At 54.0% G+C, this 25,268-nt stretch overlaps 9 protein-coding genes across 9 annotated transcripts; 4 read left to right on the forward strand and 5 right to left on the reverse strand.

Moving 5' to 3' along the window:
* Nucleotides 1-881: 881 nt before the first annotated feature.
* On the reverse strand, nt 882-2,106 carry PODANS_3_1130 (uncharacterized protein; the record flags this gene model as incomplete). Its single annotated transcript, XM_001903342.1, has 5 exons — nt 882-921; nt 990-1,450; nt 1,520-1,569; nt 1,639-1,857; nt 1,953-2,106. 5 exons carry the CDS (start codon nt 2,104-2,106, stop codon nt 882-884), a joined length of 924 nt encoding a protein of 307 aa, XP_001903377.1.
* Nucleotides 2,107-2,506: 400 nt separating this feature from the next.
* Nucleotides 2,507-3,598, reverse strand: PODANS_3_1140 (uncharacterized protein; the record flags this gene model as incomplete). The annotated part of the gene is made up of 3 exons (XM_001903343.1): nt 2,507-2,855; nt 2,907-3,315; nt 3,388-3,598. 3 exons carry the CDS (start codon nt 3,596-3,598, stop codon nt 2,507-2,509), a joined length of 969 nt encoding a protein of 322 aa, XP_001903378.1.
* Nucleotides 3,599-4,037: 439 nt separating this feature from the next.
* Nucleotides 4,038-4,865, reverse strand: PODANS_3_1150 (uncharacterized protein; the record flags this gene model as incomplete). The annotated part of the gene is made up of 1 exon (XM_001903344.1): nt 4,038-4,865. One exon carries the CDS (start codon nt 4,863-4,865, stop codon nt 4,038-4,040), a length of 828 nt encoding a protein of 275 aa, XP_001903379.1.
* A 528-nt stretch (nt 4,866-5,393) lies between these two features.
* On the reverse strand, nt 5,394-6,773 carry PODANS_3_1160 (uncharacterized protein; the record flags this gene model as incomplete). The annotated part of the gene is made up of 1 exon (XM_001903345.1): nt 5,394-6,773. One exon carries the CDS (start codon nt 6,771-6,773, stop codon nt 5,394-5,396), a length of 1,380 nt encoding a protein of 459 aa, XP_001903380.1.
* A 4,773-nt stretch (nt 6,774-11,546) lies between these two features.
* On the forward strand, nt 11,547-12,902 carry PODANS_3_1170 (uncharacterized protein; the record flags this gene model as incomplete). Its single annotated transcript, XM_001903346.1, has 1 exon — nt 11,547-12,902. One exon carries the CDS (start codon nt 11,547-11,549, stop codon nt 12,900-12,902), a length of 1,356 nt encoding a protein of 451 aa, XP_001903381.1.
* Nucleotides 12,903-14,483: 1,581 nt separating this feature from the next.
* PODANS_3_1174 (uncharacterized protein) lies at nt 14,484-15,317 on the forward strand (the record flags this gene model as incomplete). Its single annotated transcript, XM_001903347.1, has 1 exon — nt 14,484-15,317. One exon carries the CDS (start codon nt 14,484-14,486, stop codon nt 15,315-15,317), a length of 834 nt encoding a protein of 277 aa, XP_001903382.1.
* Nucleotides 15,318-16,166: 849 nt separating this feature from the next.
* PODANS_3_1177 (uncharacterized protein) lies at nt 16,167-17,373 on the forward strand (the record flags this gene model as incomplete). The annotated part of the gene is made up of 2 exons (XM_001903348.1): nt 16,167-17,115; nt 17,177-17,373. The coding sequence occupies 2 exons, from the start codon at nt 16,167-16,169 to the stop codon at nt 17,371-17,373; spliced, it is 1,146 nt and encodes a 381-aa protein (XP_001903383.1).
* Nucleotides 17,374-18,360: 987 nt separating this feature from the next.
* PODANS_3_1180 (uncharacterized protein) lies at nt 18,361-20,264 on the reverse strand (the record flags this gene model as incomplete). Its single annotated transcript, XM_001903349.1, has 2 exons — nt 18,361-18,456; nt 18,528-20,264. The coding sequence occupies 2 exons, from the start codon at nt 20,262-20,264 to the stop codon at nt 18,361-18,363; spliced, it is 1,833 nt and encodes a 610-aa protein (XP_001903384.1).
* Nucleotides 20,265-21,784: 1,520 nt separating this feature from the next.
* PODANS_3_1190 (uncharacterized protein) lies at nt 21,785-24,166 on the forward strand (the record flags this gene model as incomplete). The annotated part of the gene is made up of 1 exon (XM_001903350.1): nt 21,785-24,166. The coding sequence occupies one exon, from the start codon at nt 21,785-21,787 to the stop codon at nt 24,164-24,166; it is 2,382 nt and encodes a 793-aa protein (XP_001903385.1).
* Nucleotides 24,167-25,268: the final 1,102 nt, after the last annotated feature.

The raw sequence follows: 25,268 nt of genomic DNA on the forward strand, positions 1-25,268 counted from the left end.
AGCCCGATACCTACCTACCTACCTACCTACCTACCTAGGTAACTATGGGGTTGGGGTTATCAAATAAAGAAAATACATTCGTTTTGCGGCAGTTCCTACACTTTGGAATCTGTCACGTCCAAGCGGTGATGCATGTGCCTCTTCTCTGCGAGCCACATGGCTCTTTGAAGCCTGCAATTTCTCTCGAAAAAGAATTAAATCTGACCAATTAGACGAGTGTGTAGGTAGCCATGTTCATAACTCAAATAGAGGTCCAGGGTTCTTGTCTCTATACAATCGGTCCTTATCATTTCCCTCGAAATTATCGTCCGTCGTTCACGAAAGATGGTGGATATTCGAATTATGTGCAGGGCCCTAATGTGAGTCCGACTCCCCCAGACCAGGACGGTTAAATCCTGGACTTGCCGAAAGTCAAAAACATGCCCATACTATGAGAATGTGGCAGCACTTGTATTGATGTTCTGAGTGCCAAAGAGACGTCGTCGTCAAATGTGGATACATTTTGTCCCCTCCTAGTGGATGGAGGCAGTTGCGTCACTGTGGGCCTAGCGCAGCACACCCCTGTGCACACTCACCCACTCCAAGGAAACAGCTCGATGAGAAAGCATTCAATTGACCCCGTGAAAGCCTGACCAGAGACAAGAAAAGAACAGCTGAGAGGAGATACAGAATCCACATGCCATGTCCTGTCGTAACCCATGCCCGTGACATTAAAAAAAAAAAAGCCAAATGAAAACCGCCTGGAAAGTTATTCAGTGTGGTATGGACGGGAGCTGAATGTTCGACCCCGCCTTTGAACCGTTCTTCCCACTTTTTGATGCCCAATTACCGACATCCGCCTCAATATCGCCTCATCGAACCACCGCCCACCACGTAGTCGCTTATTGCTCCTTGCCCTTCCCCTTGGCCTTGTAGAGATAGCTATTTGTTACTGATTAGCAATTGCCCCTGCCGCTTGCCTCATTCTCTCGGAGAAAGCATCTACTCACTTGGTGAAGGCACCCTCGACAGCCCCAACAGCACCGATCAGACCCAGCCCGAGACCGACATCCTTCCAGCTCAGTCTGCCGCGCTCATACGAGTTCCAAGCCTTGAAGCCCAACCACCCGCTCAACCCAATAACGGCAATCAGATTCGCCACAGCCAACGCGCCCGCGGGACCATCGCCCATATTCTCGAACCGCTTCGTCAACCAGGTATCCGCCTTCTTTGCCTTGCTCTTGGCCTTCTTCTTAGCGAGGTCAGCTTCGGCGCGAAGGGTTTCGGCCTTGGCTCGGGCCTTCTTCTCAGCCTCCTCCCGCTCGATCCGGGCAGCCTGCGTGTCGGTCTTGACTTCTTGCTCGGCGAAATCGGAGGGGACGGTGCGGACAGAGGGGGTGTCAACGTCGATAAGGGAGGAGGTGGAGGTGGAGTCATCGACTACGACTTGGGGTGGTTGAGGGGCAGCAGCCTGAAATGGTTGTTAGCATCAGAGGCAAGGTAACTACGTAGACAAAGAAAAGCTGTGACGCGAACATACCTCCTCAGGAGTCTGCTTGGGGCCTTTGGATGCGACTTCAGCGTACGACACTGCGAAGACGTTAGCAAATGTTTTTGTTTGCGAATAGGCTGTCGACGACGTAGACGAAGCAAGCATACTTGTGTTGGCTGTTTGTGAAGTTGTGATGGATGGGAGAAATGGGTGTTGCAGCAGTAATGCGGTACAAAGAGAAGTGGTGAGTTGCAGTGTCAAGTGACAAACGAGTAGAAAAAGAAAACGGTCGTGGCTCGTGATGATGGTATTTATCGTGGGTCGGAGAGACTGGTGATGTTTTTGGCAAAAAGCAGGTGATGGAGTGGGAGGGAGGGGAAGGTGACCTCAGAACCTGGCAAGGCCCAGCTTGATTGCTTCTGCCCAGTTGCCGGCCATGAACGGAAGCGGGCGCTCGGGTGGGAGCCGGGGGTCGAGAGACCGCCAAGCCCCTTCCTGGCCACGATGACGTCTGCGGCTCCGCTTGTTTCCTCGAGGGCCAAGGCAGCCCACCAATCGAACAGCCGCGAAGCTACTGGAGCTTGGGCCTGTTCAGCGCCGTTTTTGATGCCGTTTGTGTTGTCGTGCATCGCCATACCCCTGGACAGCTCAAGCATCCAAGATGTCACGTTTTAGGGCCTGCGAGATCCCGAGGATCAGTCGAGATCTCGGCGGGTCCAGAGCCAGGCATGGGAACGTTTGTCAGCGACAGCCCTCACCCTCCTATCTCCCACGTCCACTCCAGCCCTAGTGTAGGTTTTCAAGACCGCTTTTGAAGTATTGATGTCTTTAAATGGTGCATAATGTACCTTATACACAAAGCAGCAGGACGATAACATACAATCCAACCCAGTTGGCCGGGTTTAGTTCCGTTAGCACCACGCTAAATACCTTTCTCTAACCCAAACCAACGAACCGGCCCCTTAAAATTAGAACTCTAATCGAGAATGTCTATTGTTGTCGTGATGTTGTACACGCCGGCCTACCAACACCCGGCTATTGCTTGTTGTTGGCATCGGTAGCATCCACCGCCTCCTTGGGCACAGGTGATGGCACCGCGTTCTTGTCCTCAACCTTCTTCTCCTCGACCTTTTGTTCAACCTTCTTCTCGGCCTGCTCCTTCTTCTCCTCCCCGGCTTCCTTCTTCTTCTTGGCCTGGATATCCCCGACCAGCTTCTGGACCTCCCGATCTTTCTCAGCTTGCTCAGCCGACTTCGCGTCAGACTCGGGAGCCTTGGTCGCAACCTCGATGCCCTCGGGGGCCACAACAGTCTCGTCATCGTCGTCGTCGTTCAGCTCGGATCCATAGATCTCGGGGTACTGTCTAAAGCAAGTTTGCATGCCCCTGTTTTCATTTGTCAGCATCACGGAGAAGTGGTGGCACGGTAAAACCTACTGGAACTTGTCAATGCACTCAATGCCCTTGGGCTCCTCTTTGCTGTAGACGAAGCAGCTGAAGGCCGCCTTGAACTCCTCACCGCAGGGACCGTGGGCCATGCCGCCCAGGCAGGGGCAGTCCCAGTTGATCTCTCCGGTCTCGGGGTTGAAAGCACCCTGCTGGGAGGCTTCTTGCTCGAGGGCCTCGGGCGAGCCAGGCTCAAGTTCTGTGGCAGCCGTCACTGGGGACTCGGTTGTTGGCTTAGACTCCTCCTCGTTGGCGACCTGCTCAATCTCGGCTGCTACCACGGCCTTGGTAGCTTGTGGTGGGGGTGGGGGAGGGGCATGGCGACGCTTCTCCTCGATGAGGGCGTCGATGGTGGGGAGATCGGCCTCGGAGAACTCGGCGGGGGCGGTTTGCGGTTGAGCTGTGCCGGGCCAGAATGATTAGCACCGCATGATGGAGCAGCAAGGCATGAGAGACCAAGGCAGCAACTTACGGACTTGATCAGCAAAGATTGGGCTGGTGTTGTAGTAGTATAGCGCAGCACCGGCAAGACCCCATCGTACCACTGTTCCCTTCCATGTGCCAGTCTTCTTGGTGGAGGCCGATGTCGAGGCGAACCGGCGGGTGGGAGCGGTTACTAAGCTGGATGTCGTCGTCGGCGCTGGCCGAATTGCGCGCAAGGCGCAGCGCGCGGAGCGATACATTTTGGCTGCAGACTGGATTGGAAAGTGGTGGGTGGTGGTGAAGAAAGCAGTTCAAGACAAGAATTCAACAACACTGTGCTCCGGCCGAGTCCGGTGATCAACAAACGGCTGCCGCAGAAGATGGGATGGATCCCAAAATTTTGGTGATGGCCTCCAAGGCCCGTCCGGCACAGCGCAGGGAATTTACCGGATGCAATATGATTGGCCAATGGAGGGGAAGAACCCCACAAATTCAGTCAGCTTCGGCACGGACATTTCTTGACTGCATCGCATCAACTGACATGATTGATGACACCTGCCAGGAACAGAGCTACTCATTTATTTTGACATGTGCTATCTCGGAGTTTTTGCTGCTAGTACACTAAATACAGAAGAAAACACTCTTCATAGTACCTATAGCTGCCTTTGTCAACAGCTCACCACTCTTTAATCTCCTCGCTTACTCGGCGGCACATGGCGACCCATCCAGCTGGGTCTCCTCGGCGAGCCAGTCCTCATTCTGATACTTGCGGTTCTTCTTCTTTTGTTTTCCCTTTTGCTTGACCGGCGCCGCAACTGGCTCGGCTGGTTTCTCACACTTAGCGATGATCTCTTCAGTGTTTTCTTCAGTAGCCCACTCAGCAGCCCTGTCAGCAGCCCTGTCAGCAGCCCTGTCAGCAGCCTTCTGGGCAAGCTTCTCGATAGCCTTCTCGGTACTCTTATCGAAAGACTTCTTGTCACACTTCTTCGCGGCAGGCTTCTCGGCGGGCTGAACAAGGTTGCTGTCGGCATTCTTGGAAGCAGCCTGATGGGTTTCTGTCTGTCTTGGGACATTCGCTGTCCGCAGGCGAGGCTTCATCATTTCCCCCCCGGCACCGCGCTGTCCAGCATGATATGCCCGCGCCTCTTGCCCATCCACTGCAGCATCGCCTCTGAACCTCCGCGGCTTCTCGTTACCCGACAGAGCGGACGACACAAAGGAATGGTACACGGGAGTCATGCCCTTGCCCTTGCCCTGCTCCTTCCCTTGCATGCGATCTTCCTGTTCCTCGTCCCAATTGATAGTTTCCCAGCTGTCATCGATCGGGGCAGAGTCGTACAAGAGGGCGTTCTTGACTCGGCGGAACTTCCTGGAAGCGTAAAGGCTGAAGGCAGCGATGCCATTCTCTATGCAGGCCGCTTTGATGTTGTCACGCGTCCTGGGCATCGACACTTCTACCAAGTCATCGTCGTCCCAGTGGTCATCCCCTGGTGGGGTGACGGGGCTGCCGAGATCTACCGGGTGCATTATTTCTCTTTCGGCCTCAGCGATGATCGATTCGTTGCGTGGCTGCTTCCTCGTCAGTTATATTTGAGTCGACGGCCGTTCCTGGAGGGGTTGGAATGCATACCTGCAACCTTGGTCTGGATGGTTTGGTTCGTCCGTTTGCGTAAGCGTCCCCGATTTCCTGGATGTTGATCTTGCCGCTCATGTGTGCCCCAGCCCCTGTGCCGGTATTAGGTTGTCTGGTGCTTGTCAAGGTGAGCGTGGACAGATGCCTAAACGACAGAAAGAAAAAAGCCAAAGAGAAAATTCCAAAGTGCCTTGGGCTTCTTTGAGGCTCAAAGTTACCTTAGTGTGTAGTGGAGCTTACCTTATCGTCCATCTCACCCAACGAGAGGCTTGATGGCGCATTTGGAACCCTACAACTTTGCTCTCTCCTGAACCTTGACAATCGGCACGTACACCGAACCCTAACCACATGAGTGGAACAATGCAAATCATGCTAACATTTACTAGGCCGCAAAGAATCTCGTCATCAGCAAAACCATAATATCACCTATTTCTCCCAAGCCCCAACGTGGCCAGCAGGTTGGCAAGATCTCCCCCACCACCGCCTCCCCTTCCCCCGTTACCGCCATTCCCACCTCCCCCATACCCCCTGTTCCTCGCGACCCCCATGGTACGCGTGGTCATCCTACACGTCTCAAGCCACATGCTCGCCTGCTGGGCCTCTGTACTCCCCTGCTTCTTCGTCCCTTGATACGCCATCACCAGCTTCTCAAAGCACATTTCGGCTTCTAGCCACAGGCTATCCTTCACGTACGACATGCCCAGCATGGCGAGCGCATTCTGGACCTCTGCAACCTTGAGTCCTTTCCTCGGCTCCAGCCACTTGAGGTAAAGCTCCATCCAGGGCCTTGACGCAGCCGGGAAGACACCAGGCCGTGGGGTGCCTGTCTTGGCGTAGAGTATCGCCATGGCCACCACCGCGGCCATGGTATCGGGGTGGTCTGGCCCGAGCGTCTCCTCCGTCTGGGACTTGGCTCGACGTAGCAAGTCGCCGGCCTCGGTGATATCACCCAGCAGGATCTTGAGCTTGCCGTGGTTCCTCAGCGCGCGGAGGGTGACCCGGTTGGTGGGACCGACCGACTGCCTGAGCTTATTGTAGAGGTTTCGGATGCCGACTTCGGCAGAGATCACTTTGGGATTTGTCTTTTCGAGACCATAAGGGTCTGCGTCTGGCGAGGGGGTGCTGATCTCGACCAGGTCAATCACTGCCGACACTACCAGGACGTGGTTCTCGCCCAGCACTTCGGAGAGGGCTGCGAGACGGTGCTGCAGCCTGTTTTGGGCCTCTTCTGGGCGCTTGAGAGCATGGCATACCACCCCGAGAGCACGCTCGGTTGTGAGAGTATCGAGGTGGTTGGGACCGAGGGCATCCTGTTGGTTGACTAGAGTGTTGGCCAAGATGTTTTCGGCGTCCTCCCAGTCGCCCTTGTCCGTGAGGATCTCGCCCTCGAGCCTGTTGAGCTTCAGGATCAGGGGATGTTTGGGGTTCAAGAATTTGCTGCCGACTTGAAGCGCCCAGCCGGTCCATCTTTCGCAGTCTAGAGAATGACCCGTGTCATTCGCCGTGTAGGCGATCTCATACGCTGCACTGATGGTCTCGGCGTTCTCCTGGCCTAGCGTCCGCTGGTGCTCTTCAAATACCTGTCGTTCCAACTGGCGCACTTCTTCCCACTTGTTGGCGTTTCTGAGTTCAGCCTCTCGAACTGACCTCGTATCAGCTGGGTCAGTGGGGAGATATATGTCGCCATAGATTTCCTGCGCGGCGGGTTCTGGCGAGACATAGCCCGGGTCAGATGGTGGTGAGAAAAAGGCGGGAGGCTGCGGCGAGACGGATCTCCTTCCAGGGGTGTTTTGTGCCGACATCGGTCGTGGTGGAAGCACCGGAGGGGAGGGCCAGTCCTGGCCATCCCAGCCATTAATGATCGGAATCCTAGGCTGACTGATGGCTGGCTGTGGTTGTTTCTCCAACGCCTTGCTGTAGATATCCTCAATATTTCGTCGAATCTTCTTGAGGTTGTCTTGGTCTTTCTGTGTGGTGCCGATCTTGCACAGCGAGCTGTGGTCGCCGTTGAGCTTTACCACGTTTTCGACATTGCCGGGAAGACCAAGCTTGGCGCTCTTTGGGGGAACAGTCTTGGAAGGGCCTGAGGTTAGACCGCCATGCAAACGGGTTGAGACAGGGGGGAGCTCTCACATAATCTTCGGAACCCCAGAACGAGATGATATCATACTTCATCAGTTGGTGCTGCCACATCTCAGTCAAGATGTCGGAAAACAGACTGCCCTCTCTCAACACTTCCATGACGTCGTCTCCGGGCTGGAAGCCAGTGGCAGTTGCAACTCTGGCCACGAGAGATCCAAGGCTCACAAGCTTCCAGTCTCCGCCGTTGTGGGGTGTCGCAAAGAAGGCCAGGCCTGTGGTGACATCCTTGATCTCGGTGAACTTGGGGTTGTTGTGAGCGTTGATCAGGGCTTGCTTGATCAACAACCCCCCGAGACTGTGTCCAATAAATAGTATCGGTCTAGTATCATCCTTGTCGCGTTCGCATCGCACAGTCTCCAGGAGCTCTGTTGCTTTATCGACGAAGGTGGATCTGTCCTTGCCAAAGACAGCTTTGGAGTCGTACTCATACAGGAATATTCTCGCATCGGGCACAACGCGGGGAAGGTCTTCCTTCAGCCAAAGACGGCCCTCTGGACCCTCTGGTGCGCGCCATGTATCCCACGCGTGGGCCGAGATATCTTTGCTCCGCGGGTTGAGACCATGGACAGCGAAGATGTCAATCTTGTGCGTCTCGGTATCCGAGCTGGATGGAGGAGGGTAGAGTTGTCGGCAAGCCTGTTATGGGCAAGGATGAGCGAGGGAAGTAATGCGGACGACATTTCTCAACAAGCTCACCATAATAATTTGCTGTCCTCGTCTTGCGCGACGGCTGGCTTATCTAAAACCAATTGTCCGGTGCTTCAGCTGCCAACCGCTCAGCGAAAGAGTGTGTAGTTGTCAAGCCCAAAGCTTTCGTTGGGAGGGGTCTTACCCCCCCCCCTCCTTATGATACTCCCAGAGGTCCGGCGTTTCCAGCTCCAAAGTGAGGCTGAGGCACAGGGGCTGAGACCACGTGCCCATATATGAATCGTTCAAGATCAAAGTCCCATTCGCTCACATCTCCCCCCATTTTCTTGCGCAGTAGCAGCTGAAAGCCTGCAGAATGGTATGTCAGCCATTACGGCAAGCACACAGCTAGCATCTCGGGGTATTCGGAACTGGAAGGATGGCCGAACCAATGAGCTGAGCCCAACGGCATCCATCCAATACAAAGTATCAGCCGAATAAATTGCCGCCAGAGGGCCGCAACGCCTCGGCGTCAAATTCGTCCGTGACATTGGTTGATGGTCGCGTGCTCCAAGGCCTGCAGTCCAAATGGAATCAAACCCCAGGCCATCGAAGACCCCCTTCTAATGCGAGGCAGCACGTCGTAGACAAAATGGTGGACACTACAATATAAAACAAAGACTTTAAAAGATCATGAAAACGCCCTCGATTATTTTGTCTAGCCTATCGGGTACCTAATCCTGAAGCACTAAAATGTATACTTTAGGCCCATCACCTATCTTAAAAGCGGCTGTCACGACCTTTCACTTCCTATTCACTACCTGATCTTTCAAGGTATAATCACTATCTTTAATGGTGTATTTGTCATCTTTGAGGGCGGTACTACCTATGTCTCAAACATCGTCCCCGGTGAAGCTCATTGGAAAAGAAGAAGTCGGTCCCCCGCTCCGTTACCAATCCCTCTTCCTCGATCTAATCTCCTCCAATTCTACGCTTCCGCTAATTCTGCCAGTTACCTCCCAGCAGCGCCACCCGATCACGATGCAGCGCAAGGCAGGAAACGCGACAACCGCCTTTCTGAGCGGCTTTTGTCAATAAAGGAAGGTCTTTGTACATGTTGGCAGACACAATCCACAACCGAGCAAGCCGGTGCATGTTCTGCAGGGGGGCGAGGAGAAAATCGAGGCTTCGGCGTGGGTCAGGTCTGTTCATGTTTACAACCAGACCCTGTAGTGAGTGCCTCGTGGTTGCTGCCAACAGTTTCTGATTGCCCCAAGTTCCTCCAAGGACCAGGGACATTTCTGCCAACTGCATCGGGGTCCGGGGCCGACGCATCTCCAACTCCCGGGCACCCACCAGGTAGGCAGGGCCATATTTAGACCCTCTATCTGTCTCAACGAGGACAGCATAGCCCGAAAGGGCCTCGGAGTCGAATAGGTCAACCAAATTGTCGGTGATGCAATCTTCGATAGTCTCTGTGTTGAGTCTGACCTCTTGAAGGAAGGCGAGATCGGCTGGCTTCTTCCTCAACGACTCTGGTTTCCATACCCACATAGCGTCGAAGAGACCCAAATGTGTGAGGCGTAAAGGCTGCCCTCCTGATTCGGCATACTCATCACAGAGCCGATCAAAGAAGTGGACAAACACGCCAAAGCTGCCCTCGCGTTCAAGCTGTCGCACAACGGCTTTGGCAGACAAGCCGAGTTCCAGCCGGTGAAGATTCGGGGAGTGGCGCAATAGCTGGACAGTCTGCTGGCGTGAGCGGTTTGGATCATCAAAGAAGTTGCGCAGTGAAATGTGTTGAAGGTTTCGAAAGAAGGCAAAGTCTTGACGGTAACAGGAAGCCCCCTCAAAGCTTGAGTAAAAGTCTACAGCAAGCCGATCATGAGCGATTTCCCAGCACGGTTTCAGCCGAAGGAGGCTAGGGAAACTGATGCGCAGCTTCCTCAGCACAGGACGCGCCTGTCGAACGGCGTTCAGTGTTGCAGGCTCAACTTGAAACGGCTCTTCTCATCTGCATTGACGGTGTAATTAACAAATACCTAAGCCGGACACAGCCAGAGGCTGACGAGCATTGTTACATCAGACTTTCAAGTGATGGCATCTGAGAAACAAGGCGCCGGATGCTTCTGTTGATGTGCTGAGATTTTGAATCGCTCCACAGCGACTCGTGACAGCCCTTGACCCGCTCATTCAAATGCCATCCATCAATGGTAATATGTTTTGCCAAGGCCAGGTTGATATTTGCTGGGTCAATTCGATCAAGATTACGGTCCACGTAAAGGTACAGCCACTCGCAGAACTCGGCGTTGGACAGCTTGTTGGTGAGGCAAGGTTATAAAGGGCTGGCTTCCGAGTCTGAAGGGTTTTTCCGACATGGTGTAAAAGAAACGCGGTGCGAGGGAATCGCTGTTGGCTGGACTGGTGGGACGACATGTTTCCACTGGGCCGGGGGTGGAAAAATTGAAGGTTTGTTGTTTTGGTTGTCCGCTTGATTCTGAAAGCACTTGTTCCCTTTGCCCTACCCACCACGACGAAAGCGGTCACAATTTTGGAAGTTATGGGCAATAAAATGGAGTACCAGATTATTTCCCAGTGACCAGTTACTCCGTCGACGGCGGGTTGCCTAAGGTACCTGGTAGGTACTGTACATAGTCGGCTGCGAGGTCTGTTGCAAGAACAATCCCCATTGTTTCGCCGTGAGCTTTTGACCCATCGGTCCCAAGTAGCAGCGTTGTTATCGCCACAGCGAGCTGGCCAACTTCAAATACAAGCATTGTTTTCCAGACAGCCGGGGGTGGCCGTTAACTTGAGCATGCCTTAGGTATAAACCAATGGACCTAGATGCTGATAGAATTGCATATTCAAAGGTAGTAATATACCTGCCTCCCTTACGCATACTGATTCAGTCCACTGTACTGTATCTCTCTCTATATCTCTAAATCTTTGGTCAGGAAATGACCATGCTCGTGACAACCACTAGCCGCGCTTCAATCAGGGGTGTTAATCAGGGTCATCACCCCAACTGCCACCTGCCCAGTTTGCATGCCTTGCGAAGGGTTACCGCTCTGGCTCCAATATGTATTTGGTTTGGTCACTGTGGTAGCGTTTGCTGGCTGAGCCATCCAAGCTATCTGGGGCTATAGAAACGACAAAAGGTCAAAGGACCACCACGTCCGGGCTCTCAAGTCTCAAATTTGTGAACTGGAGCTTGTCATGCTCTATCGGGATGCCACCTTTGGCAATGCCGTTGCTGCTTTTGATGAAGCACTGGCGGCTATCCCGTGGGATCACGCGCCACAGTAGAGCTAATCACTTTCCAGCATTTGTGTTTTTGGTATTTTTTTTATGTTGACTATACATCCCAGCGAGGGTCATGATTGATTGTCCTTGTCATTAATGCTTCCCCGAGATTTAAATTGATTTCAGTTGATTCTTGTGCCTTCATTTCTATTTGAGGTTCTGAGCACTTCCTGTCACTTGTGATATGGTATGCTGTTGTATGTCAGAAGTGCTATGCCTCTCTTCGCTAGGAAGTGGTCTGAGCAGAGCCACTCATACCCGGCTTTGTTCTGTTGTTTTGGCTCACATGGACCTTGCTTATCATTGCATTCATTGTCAACCCACCGGAATCTCCACATACACGTTTGCGGAACAAACAAAGCTCCATAACTTTGAAAGCCTTTTCAAACAAAGAACCTCATTAGTTCCAACAATTCAACGTTTAGACTCAGCGAGAGATACCTATAGTTGCATGGGCACGGTGGGCTATTTGAGTGATCAACCGCTTTTACAACAACTTCAGAATGGCGTTTCATCCATATCGTAGGGAGTCCCGTACCGGTTGGGGCCGAGGGAACCAGGCAGGCCAGGCCGGGCGTGGTCAAGGGAATACGGGGAGAGGCGGTGGTCATAATAGCATGTATCTCATCGGGGGAGATCCGCCGACCAAAGCACGACAATACTACAAGTTCGTCCGACAGAACCGGGGGCAATTGGTGGAGGATGAGTCGCCAACACAACCGAATCCAAGCGATTCGTCGGCCGACGAGATCAACGCTCATGACCCAGACCCATTCCATTGGTTCATTGCGCCTCCAGGTTACGTTGCCGCTGTCCAAAACGAGGACCTGATCCCTGATGAGGACGACCTCATGATGGACGCACCGGCAGAGGGGCCTGGTCGAGATAATTACTATTATGACCCAGAAGACCGTAACACGACGCCACCGCCGCCATACGACAGGACGGTGACGGGCGGTGAGACAAACATGTGGACTGACATCAAAAACTGGATCATGAATGTTGCCGGAACTCCTGCCGCTCATACCGAGATTCCGGCCCCTTATGCCGTCTGCGGCGCGTGTCAACTAGTAGAAATCGACATCAAGGGGATTCCAAAGTCTCACAACCCAAACTATAGCGTGGGTCTTGGGACCGTTTTGATCTGTGGCCATATTCTCTGCGCCCGCTGCTACAACGCGTGGTGCAGGGACAAGTACAACGCCACTCACGGTTTCAACTGCCCCATGTGCCGAGCAAAGCTGCAGTGCGACTCCAGGGTCTGCAAGGACATCTTCTACCCCTACATCATACCGCCGGCCCGCCATGAGAAGCCCCCAGGCAACGGCTGGAAGGAGTTTCTGGATTATGTGCCGTTGACTCTGGGCGAGGGCGGCGTGAGGCCCACGCAGTGTCACATCTGTCGAGCGACTCGCCTTGTTGTGCTGGGACGCACCGCCAAACGATTATTCAACGAAAACTGCCGGAAGACCCTGACCGACCCCAGAGCCCAATACATGGGCGTGCCATATTCCGACGGGGAGATGGCCTTGTTTCTAGAGACCACCTACGAACCCACCGAAAACATGCTCAAGAAGCTCAAAACGCAGTTGATTCAGGAGCATCCCGGCTGGGGAGGACCGGTGCACCCCACGATGCACATCGTCTGGAATGTGAACCCAATGCAGGACAACTATCTGGTTCACAAGCGGAAGGTCAAGCTTGCGTATCGTGCCATGGCTCAGGAGGACGGTGCTCTTGAGGATGGCAGGCGTATTGAGGATTTGGGAGAGTTGGAGGAAGGGGAGCGTGTCAAACCACCGGCACGGGTGACACGAGTTCCTGTGGCATTAAGGACTAGTGACTTGGCAAACTTGTAGTTATGTATTCAGGTAGATGTTTGGAGAAAGTAATGCAATGGCTTCTACGTACCTACCTAGGTAAATAGCTGTTCTGTTGTATTCTTTATGCTGGTGTTACAAAGATGCGAATAGTTGGACCAATCAAAAATGTTCGACACGCGTACCTCTCCAACGTATACCTACCTGTAGGTAGGCAGCAACTTACGAATCCCCTAAGAAATCAACAAGGTACTTGGAATTTTTCACTTCACTTCTTCTTCCCTGTGTTTTCAGTCAACTGACATAGCTCGATGCCGACATCAAGAGCGCCTCAAGGTAATGACAGCTGCTGGCCAGGAGAATAAAGGGATGCCTGACCATCATCGTCCTTCAGGGGCTGATGTGATCAACACACTGCGGTCGTCTGGGCTGCTACCCTATCTCCTAAAGGAGAACCAAGAAGGTTGCTAGACTTCTGTTCTGTCTCTTTCCCCAAGTTCATACATTTTGTTCTGATACTGATCGACTCATTTTAGCCCAGTTCTGCCATGTATACGAGGGGCGACGACATTACGACCTCGTTGATGATAGCATTGGTGCCTGTGAACAGTGCTACGGCGCTGGATCGCTTCTTGCAGAGAGGACCACCCCGAGTGCAAGTTTTCTGTTGTCGACAAAATGGAGGAAACTCCACGAAGGCTGCTTGATCTGAGTGACCCCCTGCAGTCTCCTGAAAACAGATGGTCGAAGCTGCCCAGAAGAGTGCGAGTGATAGAATCAAAGGACGAAATGTTGGCCTACGTTGCTATCAGCTATCGATGGCCTCATGCTTCCAAATACTGGCCACGCTTGACGTTCAAAAACTACACGGCACTTACTACAGCAGGTCTCCAAACAGACGTTCTACCGAGACTCATTCGAGACGCCTTCACCATCGCGTTGCTTGCCGGGATCAGATATGTCTGGATTGACTGCTTGGTAGCTCTACCTCCATGCCCTTTCACACATGGTATGCATAGCTAACATTGAGCAGTGCATACACCAAGGGAACGATGATGAATGGGTCATTGAATCCGCAAAAATGGCCTCGATTTACGGCCAAGCAGCTTTTACAGTTGAGTTCGTCGACCAAACCAGTCTCGTTGACGCCGCTGAAGCGTCCCGCGGTATGTTTCTCAAGACCGAGCACGGGGATCATGATATCAACGAGGACTTCAGCCCACCATACAACCCTCTCAGCCCCGAGTCTGTTTACCAGTGGCTGGAAACCAGCGGTAACTTTCCAAGCCGTCCCAATGGAGAACTTGATACCAGAGGCTGGGCGTTCCAGGAGAGGCTTCTTTCTCGGCGCATTGTCAGCATAACAAAGAAGGAATATTTTGGGACTGTCTTCGGCTGAGCGCTTGTGACTGGCGTCCGCTAGGGTTTCTGGGCGACTTTTCACCCAGGTTTCGAGATAGCGACGAGCGAAAGATCAAGGGGGCCTTGTTGAATGACAGGGCCCACGCTCAAGAAGAACATGGTCTCTCGGCCACAGTTCGTAAGAAATACTACCTTTTATGGAGGCGACTTTTACAGAGCTACACCGGCCGAGCTTTCACCAACCCTCCAGATCGCCCGATGGCAATTCAAGGAGTCCTTCATCGGTTACGATTTCTTCTTCAAGAGGAGGACCATCACTTTGGGGTATGGGAAGGGGACGTCTTGAGATCTCTGATCTGGTTTGTCGAGACAGAGGGCGAAAACGCGCGCGTCCTGCTTTCCGAACCATTTGTGAAGGTTCCGTCATGGTTGTGGGCGTCGGTGGACGCTCCGATCCAGTACAGACTGTGGCACCCCTTTTGGCGGTATCGAGATCGCGATATCGAGGTCGTGGCACCACCGCACACGGTCGTCGAGAATATTTCGGCCAAGGCATCTTCACCGGGGCAATTGTCAGGCTGCTCTGGTGAGGTTATTCTTAGGGGTCCTTTGGCCACATTGGAAACGACAAAAGTCAGGAGGTTACCTGGGTGTAAGCTCATGTTTGACCCCAGGCCCGAGGCTTGGTATTCAAGTCAGGTCTCGCCTGACTTCATTCGAGATACCAGCAGGTTGAAAAGGTATTATGAGGTCGACTGTTTGCAGGATCTGGTGATTATGAAGATCCTGGAGGGCGGCTACTCGGAGGATCAAATGGCACAGTACTGCCTCATTCTACAGCCATGTCTTCCTCCGAAGCCCATTCCCCGACAAAAGCGCGTCAAGCCACACCTTGGATCGCTTCCCTCGTCACCCAGCTATTATCGAAGACTTGGACTCTTGGTGGTGGACAAAACACTGGACAACTTTTGTGCCGACGATCGTGATATCTGCAAAGACGATGGATGTCTGTTGGAGAAGAAGCAAAAGAGAGATGGCCGGCTCGTCTCTCGGAGATGTTTGGGACGGATAACAACCATCGCTATTATGTAGCCACCTCCTTACCTAGAGAGCTGTTCCGTCTGGATAAGCACCCCTGGCTAAACCGTCGCAGTCGAGTTCTCGGTTGTAATCCCGCCAACCTTGTCCTCCTCTTCCAGCATCCTCCGCGCCCTGTAAAACGCCGTGACTGTATAAACCACACAGCCCCTAGGATTCTCATGCTCCATCGACCACGCCCCATTGATAACCCCATCAGAGTAATCCCCAATCGTGTTAGAGAACTTGGTATACATGCCCGCTCAGAAACTGGGTTCGACATTCGAATCATTGACCTTCTTATCACCCGCGGTATAATCATCACCACAATCCGGCCGGTTTTGTTCAGGGACTGGATTCAACCAGGGAGGACTGGCTGGATCGTAGGTGTTGTTGGTGAAGGTCTCATAGGCGAGGTAACATCCGGACATGCTCCCTCCTTGAGTGAGCTCTTCACCAAAGGCGGTACAGTTGAGATTGGCATAGCTGAAGGCTTCTTTGCACTCGGCTAGCGAGAGAGTGTAGTTGGCAAACAACGAGTCCGAGGAGCAGTTGTGTGATGCTGGGGGGGTGGCCCAGGTGCTCACGCTCAACCAAGTTGGGATTCGTCGTTCCGGGTAATCGTCTTGAGGTGACGGGAGAAGAAGTAGTTGACTCTGACGACCACCCTTCACGATGTCCGTGTTGAAGCGGGTTCTGAAGCCATGCTCCATCCGGTAGAAAACAAAGCACTGCTCCTACACTGCTCTTGTTGAGGAGCGGTCAGCTCCACTGTAGACAGAGCTGCTTGAGCCCACAGCCGTCAAACAGACGGCCAATGGGAATATATCTGGGTATTTTAACAAGGAAATCTGGACTCTCATCATGTCGATAATCCAGATTCTTGGTCAGGTCTCAAGGAGATGGCTCACCTCATCCTGTTGGTGCTGCTTGTCAGCACCTACGCCTACGCTGCCCCCCAGCCGGCGGCTACAGATACTGGGTCAACGAAACCCTACCTCCAGCGTGACCCAAACTTTCATGGCCTACCCGCGCGAGGTCCTCTACCAAGCCCGCAGCGCCGCCGCTCGCCTCAACGATCAGCTCGACTTCGACTTCCACAACGTCTTCCACGCCATCTTCAAGGCCAGCGTCTGCACCCAAAACACCTACCGCTACTCCCCCGAGTACGACCACGCCTGGGGTCCCACCGCAGGCGTCCCTTGGCAAATAGTATCAGACACCATGTTCGGCCTGGGCAACAACTGGCGCTCCACAGACAACCGCATCGACGCCCACCTCCGCATCTACTGCGACGACGGCGCCAGATACGAACACTCGGCCAACGGCCAGCTCTGGGACACCGTCGAGCACTTCTACCGCCCCGCCGGCGACGGCGGAGTCCACGCCTGCCAGGAGCAAACCTTCCACCGTTGCTACGTGACCCACCTTCATCAACTGGGTGATACCGGAGGGCGAGTCCGACGTGCCATTCTACTCCGTCATGGACATCCGTCAAAACCTGCGGAACGTCCTCGGCCAGCTGGACCGGTCCCAACTCCGAGGACTATCGATCGGGCTCAGATGGCGTATGGGGGGGAAAGAGAGAGAGAGAGAGAGAGGGAGAGGGAGAGGGAGAAAAATGACATGCACAACCTGCCGGTTTTCTCCCTCGGGCTGGAGCAGATGCCCGTCCAGACGCTGTTCCACGAGTGGATGCACGCCATGCCGTTTCTCGGGCAGGATTATCCAGACGCCCGAGGTATGAGCGGGAGTTGGGACCATGTGATCACTCTGTTCACAGAGCAAGCGTTGCATGCTCCAGAGGCCTACAGTGAGTTCTTTTACCCTTCCTACACAAGGCTGTTTTTGATGGCAGCGCTAACAAAAGAAAGCATACCTCGGCCTCTGGGCTGCCCTTGCTGACCTGAGCCCAAGCGGTTACCTGGACGCCAATGGCAGAGGAGGTGGATACACAATCGACCGCTTCTGGGGCATACGGCCTGAGGAAACCAAATGGGACCAGAATTTCCTTGAGGACAACACGGGTGAAACCGACAATCCGGCTTTTGGAGGCTGGATTACGGCGTAAAGAGACTTGACAGAGCAATAGAAATACTAGATGATAACCGGAGGGGGGAAATAAAAAGACACAGCTCACAGCAATTGTATTATAGACGATTTGATCTGACCCGGTGAGTGAGTAGGGCTACCTCATGAGGTGCATTCCAAATACTCAAACAAATTCCATGTATCGCCGAAAAGAAATGTCCGCCCTCCTAACCTTGAGTTCCCTTTTTTATGCCGCCTCCCCCGTGTTAAGCATATTTCCAAACGCCCCCTCTGTTCACCGCTCTGCACCCAGGAAGGAAAAAAACCAAGGTCTCAACAACCCAATCCCGTAAGTCGTAACACAAAGGCGGTGGTGGCAAGTACAGTGTGTTGCAAAAGAAAATGAAGGGCCCCCAACCATTCATGGAGCCTTACTCCATGGTTACGACCAATGAAGCTACTGCATCAGCCCCGGATCAAACAACGCCACCTCTTGGTGAGGAAAGACGGGTTGAAATGGATTTGGCGGGCCGTTATCCATGTGATGGTGATGATGCAAGGCATGCTGTAGCTGGATGGGAAGCACATGATTGGGAGGCAAAACTGCCGCCTCGTGTGCAGGCAGCAGCTGAGGATAATAAACTGGTTGGTTAATAGGCGGCCAGATGAGGGCCGGTGGAGGCGCATGGCATGCACTCCCAGCAGGACGGTTCCTCAACTTCCTCGGGGTCGGTGATTGCCTCGCCAGCGCCGTGGTAACGTCCATTGACTTTCTTGTCCGGATTCTCTTGGACCTCCGCCGGCCGGGGGTAACATCGGACTGGACAAGGTTGATCTCGCTCGGCTCGGTATCAGAAGCATGGGCGGCATCGACGAACGGGGTTAAGGACGACGATGGGCCCTGTTCAGCACCAGCATGATTAGGAACACGCAAGCCCGGCTGCTCATCATGGGCCCGGCCAGTGCCTCCACCGTTGTATCCAAAAGTTTTTCTCTGTCTGGTGGTTCTTTTGCTCATGCCACTTACCTAGAGTGGCTTGGCATCACCAAGATGTAGATTCAGTGTAAAACGAGGCAGCTTGCGATCGCGCTCAAACATGAACCCGCAATTGTTGCAAAGAGACTGCGCCATCAGAGTGTCAGCATCAAAGCATCCAAAAACATGAAAGACGAGACAGGGTGTGAAAGACATACCCTTGGCCCATAAGGACCATCCCGGACAGCCCAAACACTTGTCCCCCAAACCTTGCAGTGGGAGCACCGCCAAGTGTTCCTCTCATGCTCAGCAAGTGTTCCGCCACCCCCGTAACCTCCAGCACCGCTCGTGGCATCTGGAGTACCCCTATATCCACCGGGAGTGCCCGCTCGGCCGACCGGCGACAGACTCCTGAAGCGCTTCTTCTTTTTGCTCCTTTCACCTCTCCCCATCCTCTCCTCCGCATCTTGCTCAATAAGTCCGGTGAAGCCGAAGCCAACGGGCACGCCACCGGCGCCCAGCCCAGTATTACTGCTGAAGCGCGCGGTCTCTCTCCTCAGCCGACGAATCTGGCGCTCCCGGTCACCTTCCCGTTTCTCAATCTCCTCCTTGCTGAGATACTCCAAACGAGGGCCCCAGGATTCGGCAAGACCGTCAGGATCATAGCGCCAGCCAGCACCTGCGCCGCTGGGGTTGACAGCGTCATTCGGGAACTCAATCACTCCTCCTGGAGGCAGGACACCACCGCTGGCAGTGAGAGCAGACGAGGCGCCAACCCAGCCAGCAACCAAACCACCCGACTCGCAAGCTTCCTTCTTGAGACGTAGGACAGCTTCATAGATGGCATGCGTCATGGCCGGCACCCATTCGCCAGACAAACCCAAGTCACTACAGGTCTGCTTGGCGAAGAGCTCGGCCGTTCCCGGCGGGTGCAGCAGCGACCACTCAAACTTGTCCGTGTACACCTGTGACGACAAGTTGATGTTAAGGCTGACGATGCATCTATAGGTATCGTCGGGGCTCTCGTAGTTATCAGCTGACGTTTCAAGCGGGGTAGCGCTGGCGGTCACGCCTTCTCTTTCAGATATCGCGCCCGGCGTCGCTGGGGCATTCCCCAACTTGGACGGTGTCGCGGGAACGTGGGGGGTATCGGATCGGCTGAGGGAAGAGGTTGCAAGGTTTTGAGGGGCCGGAGTGGCCGACTCGACACGGATCGAAGCTTTTGGGGGCTCGGCGGCGTTGGGTCGTGAACTGTGCGAGTGGAAAAGAGGATGAAGCGCAACACCGGCATACTCTTCAAGCTGTGTCCGAATCTGCTTGCTGATTTCTGAAATGGTCTGGGCACGGTTGGGAAGATCGAGGTCCTGAACCAAGGTGGTGGCAAACTGGTCGGTTGTGATGACTGTCTCGTGCAGATTCCACATGAAGGTGTCGCGTAGACGGTAAGGCACTGTTGGTTCTTGGGGTTTGAAGAAGGGGTGATTTGGGTCGGCATGGCCACCGACGGGCAGGGCAGGCGGGGGTGTATAGCTTGGAATGTCGAGATCGATGCGAATCGGGATCAGCGTCAGCGGGAGACAAGCCTGGGCATAGTTTTGGGCATCTGCCCGGCGAGTCCTGTTCATCCAGTCGCGCCAGATGCCCTGCATCTCAACTGGGGCGACAGCTTCCTTGCCGACCTTTTCGCTGGGGTCTACTTTGGAGGCGCTGTCGTCGCGACGGAGGCTGCGCAAACCGGTAGGTCGGCGACGGTTGTCGTCGTCATCATCGTCGTAATCATCGTACCCATCCTCGGCATAGTTGATTATAGTCGTTCCTCGCTTGGTGGTTCGCGACAGAGGGTTCGCCGGCACGGCGCTGGGAATCACAGGCTGGATCAGAGCATTCTGGTAGGTGCGCAAGCGAGGGGCCAAAGACGAGAGTATCGCCTGTTGCGACTCGGACCGCAAAGCCATTGTGATGGTGAGAGGGCGAGATTGATTGTGCTCTTGTGATTGGCTCTATCTCATGGCAATGAAAAAACAAACACGCAGAGTGTCGTGTCGAGTCGAGTCGAGGCGAGGCTGCCCGTTGGGGGGAGGGGAGAAGTCGGTCGACTCAAGATGGCCGGAATTCAAGGGCACAAAAGATGGGAAAGACGGACGCAATGCTCAGTGCAATCAATCAACTGGCGGCTGTTGACTGGCCGTGCATGTGTGTATCAGAGAGACAATAGAAATCTCTCTGGAGCAAACGGCAACAATGGCTCCCAACGAGCGAGGGTTGTCGTTGAATGGTGGAGGGTTGTTGTTGAGAGCTTGCTCTTGCTTTGGTGTGTGCCTTGCTCTGAGCGCCCGTCAAAAACGCGACGTTGATTTGCGTGCATCGCGCTTCTGCAAAAGCTTAGCTGGTGGCCTGTGCACTCAAGAAGATTAGATAATCAACACATTGGTAGGTGAGTGGGTGGGTCCAGGCCTCAAAACACCAAGCAAATCACGTGCCTCACATCAAACATCATCACGATATCCTTCACCACCAAGGGTAACCTTAACTTCACCACCAGCCCAAAGCCATCTAAACGACACTTTTATATAACCAACCTTGTTTTTCATCAACCCCTCCACGGTCCCAAAGCCTGGGAAATAGGGCTAGCTTAACCTTTGTCGTGGTGAAATCTCTAATTCGTGCCTGCCATCCATGGGCTTCCTTCCCAGCCACACGCTCCTTGGGCTTCCTTCCCAGCCACACGCTCCTTGGGCTTCACGTGGTAGTTGCTCTCTGTCAAGTAAGCTAAGGATAAAAATTAGAGGCAGGGATTTCTCTCCCTTTGTTCTCGTTGCTCCGATATTTTGATTGTAATGATTAGCCTCAAGTTTGAAGACTGATAGCCCCAATCACATGATACCTACTATCAAGTTCACTTTTATCTTCTCACCAGTGAATTTAAACAAATTTCTCTCCAAATCTCCCAACCTTCTTCTTTTCCCTCCAAAGCAGGTCCTCCTCTCGTCGGAACACCATAGTTCTTCCACAAACATCTATCACCTGCTCCTGTGGCTACACTCTAAGCTCCTACGAGTTCCCCTTCTCCACTTTTCTTGGGCCCCCCCGTTGGTCAAACCACGATAGCAGCAAGCCACATCCAGTTTTCACCTCAGCTCACTTATACTTGCTCCTGACCGTCGTCGCTGTGGGCCCCGTGCTCGCCCCTTGCCCACCTCCAGGTATAAAGGAATCTCTCCCTCCATCCTCTCAACGATCTTCTCTCCCCCACAACCACCAGTCAAGACAGAACACTTCACTTGCCTTCAGCCTTACCCAAGCAACAACACGCAAGCTACCTCGCCTCACTCTTATCCACCTTCTATTCATTCATTCATCCATCCATCTACCTTTTACCCATCTTTGGAATCTCTTCCATCACACATATCGACGTCTCATTAGTCGATATCATCACGTTGACGTCCTATCTTAAGGTAGATCGACAACAAGCAAAATGTCTTCGGCCAAGGATTTCCTCGAGGCCGCCATCAGGGACTCTCAGGCGATCTTGCCCGTCGAGAACGCCGACGCTGTCACCGTCGCGACACCTGCGCCTTGTCCTCATGAGCGCAAGCTCGCCACCATTCGCCGCATCTCCTCCCTCGAGAGGCTTACCAAGAGATTCGGCTTGGCCACAGTTGACGGCTGGAAAGTCTTGATCCTCAACGAGGAGAACTTTTTGGTCGGCGAACTCGTGGTGTTCTGCGAGGTGGACTCATTCACACCCCATCGCAACCCCTACTCGAAGCTCTTCGCTCCTTGGGGCACACTTCAGACCATGTATGGTGAGAAGGGCTGGCGTATTGCCACCCAGCAGCTCGTGTTTCGCAGCGGATCGGAAAAGGTCAAGGTCACTTCTCAGGGCCGAATTTTCAAGCTGAGTGATATCGGGACCATCGTCAGAGAATTCCGCGCTCTGAAACTCAAGGCTGCCTCGACCGATCACACCAGCTTCGAGGACTACCTTCGCGGCGTTGACTTCTCTGAGAAGCTCGGCATCAAGAAGTGGGAGCCCGAGTCTTCTTCCTCGGCCAAGGTCACGGCTTCCGCCAATGTCACCACTTCGACTTCTGTCCACCGTCCTTCGGCTCCCGTCGCCACTTCGGCTTCCCTCAAGGCTTCGGCTGCCACCATCGCTGCGGCTCCCGTCGCCGCTTCGATGGCGCCTGTCCAGGCGGCAGCCACTATGCTGAACCCCAAGCCGCCTGCGTTCATGCTCAGCACCAAAATGGAGAGGCATCAGAACTGCCCCAACCTTTTCAATAAGCCCAAGTATCGCCGCCTCGTGTACCAGCAGACGGTGAAGCTCGACGGTTCCGCCATGAGCATTTACTTCGTCAACAAGGACTCTCACCTTTACCACAGCTTGCCCTTGCTGAACTCCCGCGTCGCTCCCTTCTACCGCAAGACCTGCGTCTTCGAGAACGGTCGCGCCGGTATTTGCAGCACCAACAAAGACATCATCTACAGCACCGAGTCCTTCGAGGCTTTCGTCAACACCGCCGTTGGTCTCGGCCTTCCGAAGCTTCTCGCGAAGCTGGATCTCAACATCGCCTTCCAGGGTGAACTTGTCGGCCACAACATCTGCGGCAATCCCTACGGCTACGCCACTCCTAACGACAAGGCCAATGGCAAGATCGGCGACTGTGGCAACGGCTTTGACTTCTTCCTCCACTCCATCGTCGACCTTCACACTGGCAAGAAGTGGAACCCCAAGGCCGTCTGCGATTTTGCTGTCCAACACCAGATTCGCCACGTTCCTCTCGAGGGCTACGTGCGAATTCGCGAGATCGCCAACAGCCACGACGAGCTCCAGGCCATGGCTGAAGCCGCGCCCGGCGAGGGCTTCGTTTTCAAGTGCTTCGAGGGCCAACGCTCATTCAAGGTCCTGAGCACCAAGTGGATTCTCGAGAAAGGCGATGAGGCCCTCGCTCGTGGCGAGCGTCTGCGAGACCGCACTGCCCCCGTGGAGCAACCCCATTCCATTTTGCGCATCGGCGGCACCCAGTCTGGGGAGGTTAGACTCCCCGCCCCAGTGACCTCTGCTGCTGTCAAGGCCAAGCAGATCGCTGTTGCCAACGCCGTCGCTCCGCTTCCCGCGACCTCTGCTCACGTTCTGAAGCCTGAGGAGAAGAAGCCTGTTTCTGAGCCTATCCCCCACGCGGCCCCAAAGGCCTCTGACGCCACGAAGCCGGTCATCGTCGCTCCAACCGTCCAGGCTCGGGCCGTCAGGGCTCAAGCCATTCAGGCTCCAGCTGTCAAGGCTCCAGCCGTCACGGCTCCGGCCATCAACGTTACCGTTCCCGCCGAAGACGCCGCCAAGCGGGCAAGGAACGACGAGCTCTGGGCCGAGCTCACTCCCGGCATGCAGCTATTCGAGGCCTGGGCCTCTGGCAACGACTACCAGAACATCATCGACTACGTCAACGCCTGGAAGGCAAAGCACGTGGCCGACCAGGCTTTCAACGAGATCTGCCAGAAGAAGAAGGCCGCCCTGGCTAAGATCGCCGACGAGCAAAAGCAGCGCGCCATGCTGCGCAAGTTCGCGAAGAAGCAGCAAGAGAAGGCTCCAGCCAACGAGGCCTGGCACCAGACTTTGGCCGTCAGCAACGACATCCCGACGCCCGAGCCTTCTTTCAATCTCGACTGTGCCGCTGAGGAGTCTGACAGCGAGGTTTCCGGCGTTGATGAGGACCCCGGGACGGATGTCGCTGCCCCCGAGTCGACCACCACCGTCATGGCTCCCAGCGTGAGCATCACCATGTCGCCCAAGCGCGCCCCAGTCAAGAAGACGGTCACTGTCTCCAAGGAGACCCTCAGCTGGCTCGGCTTCTAAGCCACAGGTGCATTTCGCGACGATTCCTTGGCATGGCCGCGACATCATTGCACATAGCGACATCATTCGACATAGCATCCTGGCTTTACCGATTCTCGACACGTTCATATGCGCAGACCATCTTGGCCTTGGCCTCAACATTGCTCGTCGAGGTTTCTCTTTGTTTTCGCGGCGTTGGAGATTGATTTGGGCGACATTTGGGGTTGGTTTGGGCAGCGTGGCATTGTTTTATGGTTTTTAGCGGTGGAATTTGGGACATGGCGGAAAATAGGGTTCAGGGAAGCAAAAAATGGAGTTCAGGACAGGAAGCAAAAATGGAGTTTTTGCCTTTCAGGAAGAGGGAAGAAATTGGGCGTGCGGGGGGAAAAGGCGGTATTTAAGGAATCGGAAGGCACCGGTGTCTTTCTCATGGTTATTCAACATGGGCTCGTCCCGGATAACACAAGTTCGGCGGGTTTTTTATCACTCTGATAGTGATTAGGGCAAATAGAGTCTTGATTTCGGGCAAAACTGCATGCATTCTGAATGTAAAATGTGATAAGACTGTACGAGAGATCTGAAGCGTAATGAGAAACATGATGTTTGTGACGTGCCCAAAGGTTTCGATGATGTTGTTAGGAACGTACACGTCTATCTGTGATTAGGTACAGATGAGCAAGATGTTGAGCTATAATGCACAGGTAGTTTACGGGTTGGGTTTCAGTGTCCAGTCGTTCTAGTATATAGGTAGACACGAGGTCAGGGGTTGAGATTCTGGCAGTTGGGGCTGCAATAGAAGCATACTTGTAGACAGTCGTCATCAGCTTCTCACAGCCAGCAACTGTCGTCTCTTCCACTTGCTGAAAGTGCCTCATCAAAGAGATATTCCCGACCTGTCTTCACCAGGCCCACCCGTGTTATCTCCCCCCTAGCTATATCCAGCCAGCCTCGTGACGGTTTTCAGCAAGCGAGTGTGAGTCCACTTACGACTCTAGGCTTAGTGATCGCCGTTGCCGAGACGCTAGTCAAAATTTTAACAGATCGAGTAATATGCGGTGAGTCTAGAGCCAGAGCCTTATTGTCTCCCAACCCACCGTCTTCCCTGCCGGGCAGCTTCTGAGGA

This window comes from Podospora anserina, chromosome 3 (assembly GCF_000226545.1).
Source record: "Podospora anserina S mat+ genomic DNA chromosome 3, supercontig 1".
NCBI lineage: Eukaryota > Fungi > Ascomycota > Sordariomycetes > Sordariales > Podosporaceae > Podospora > Podospora anserina.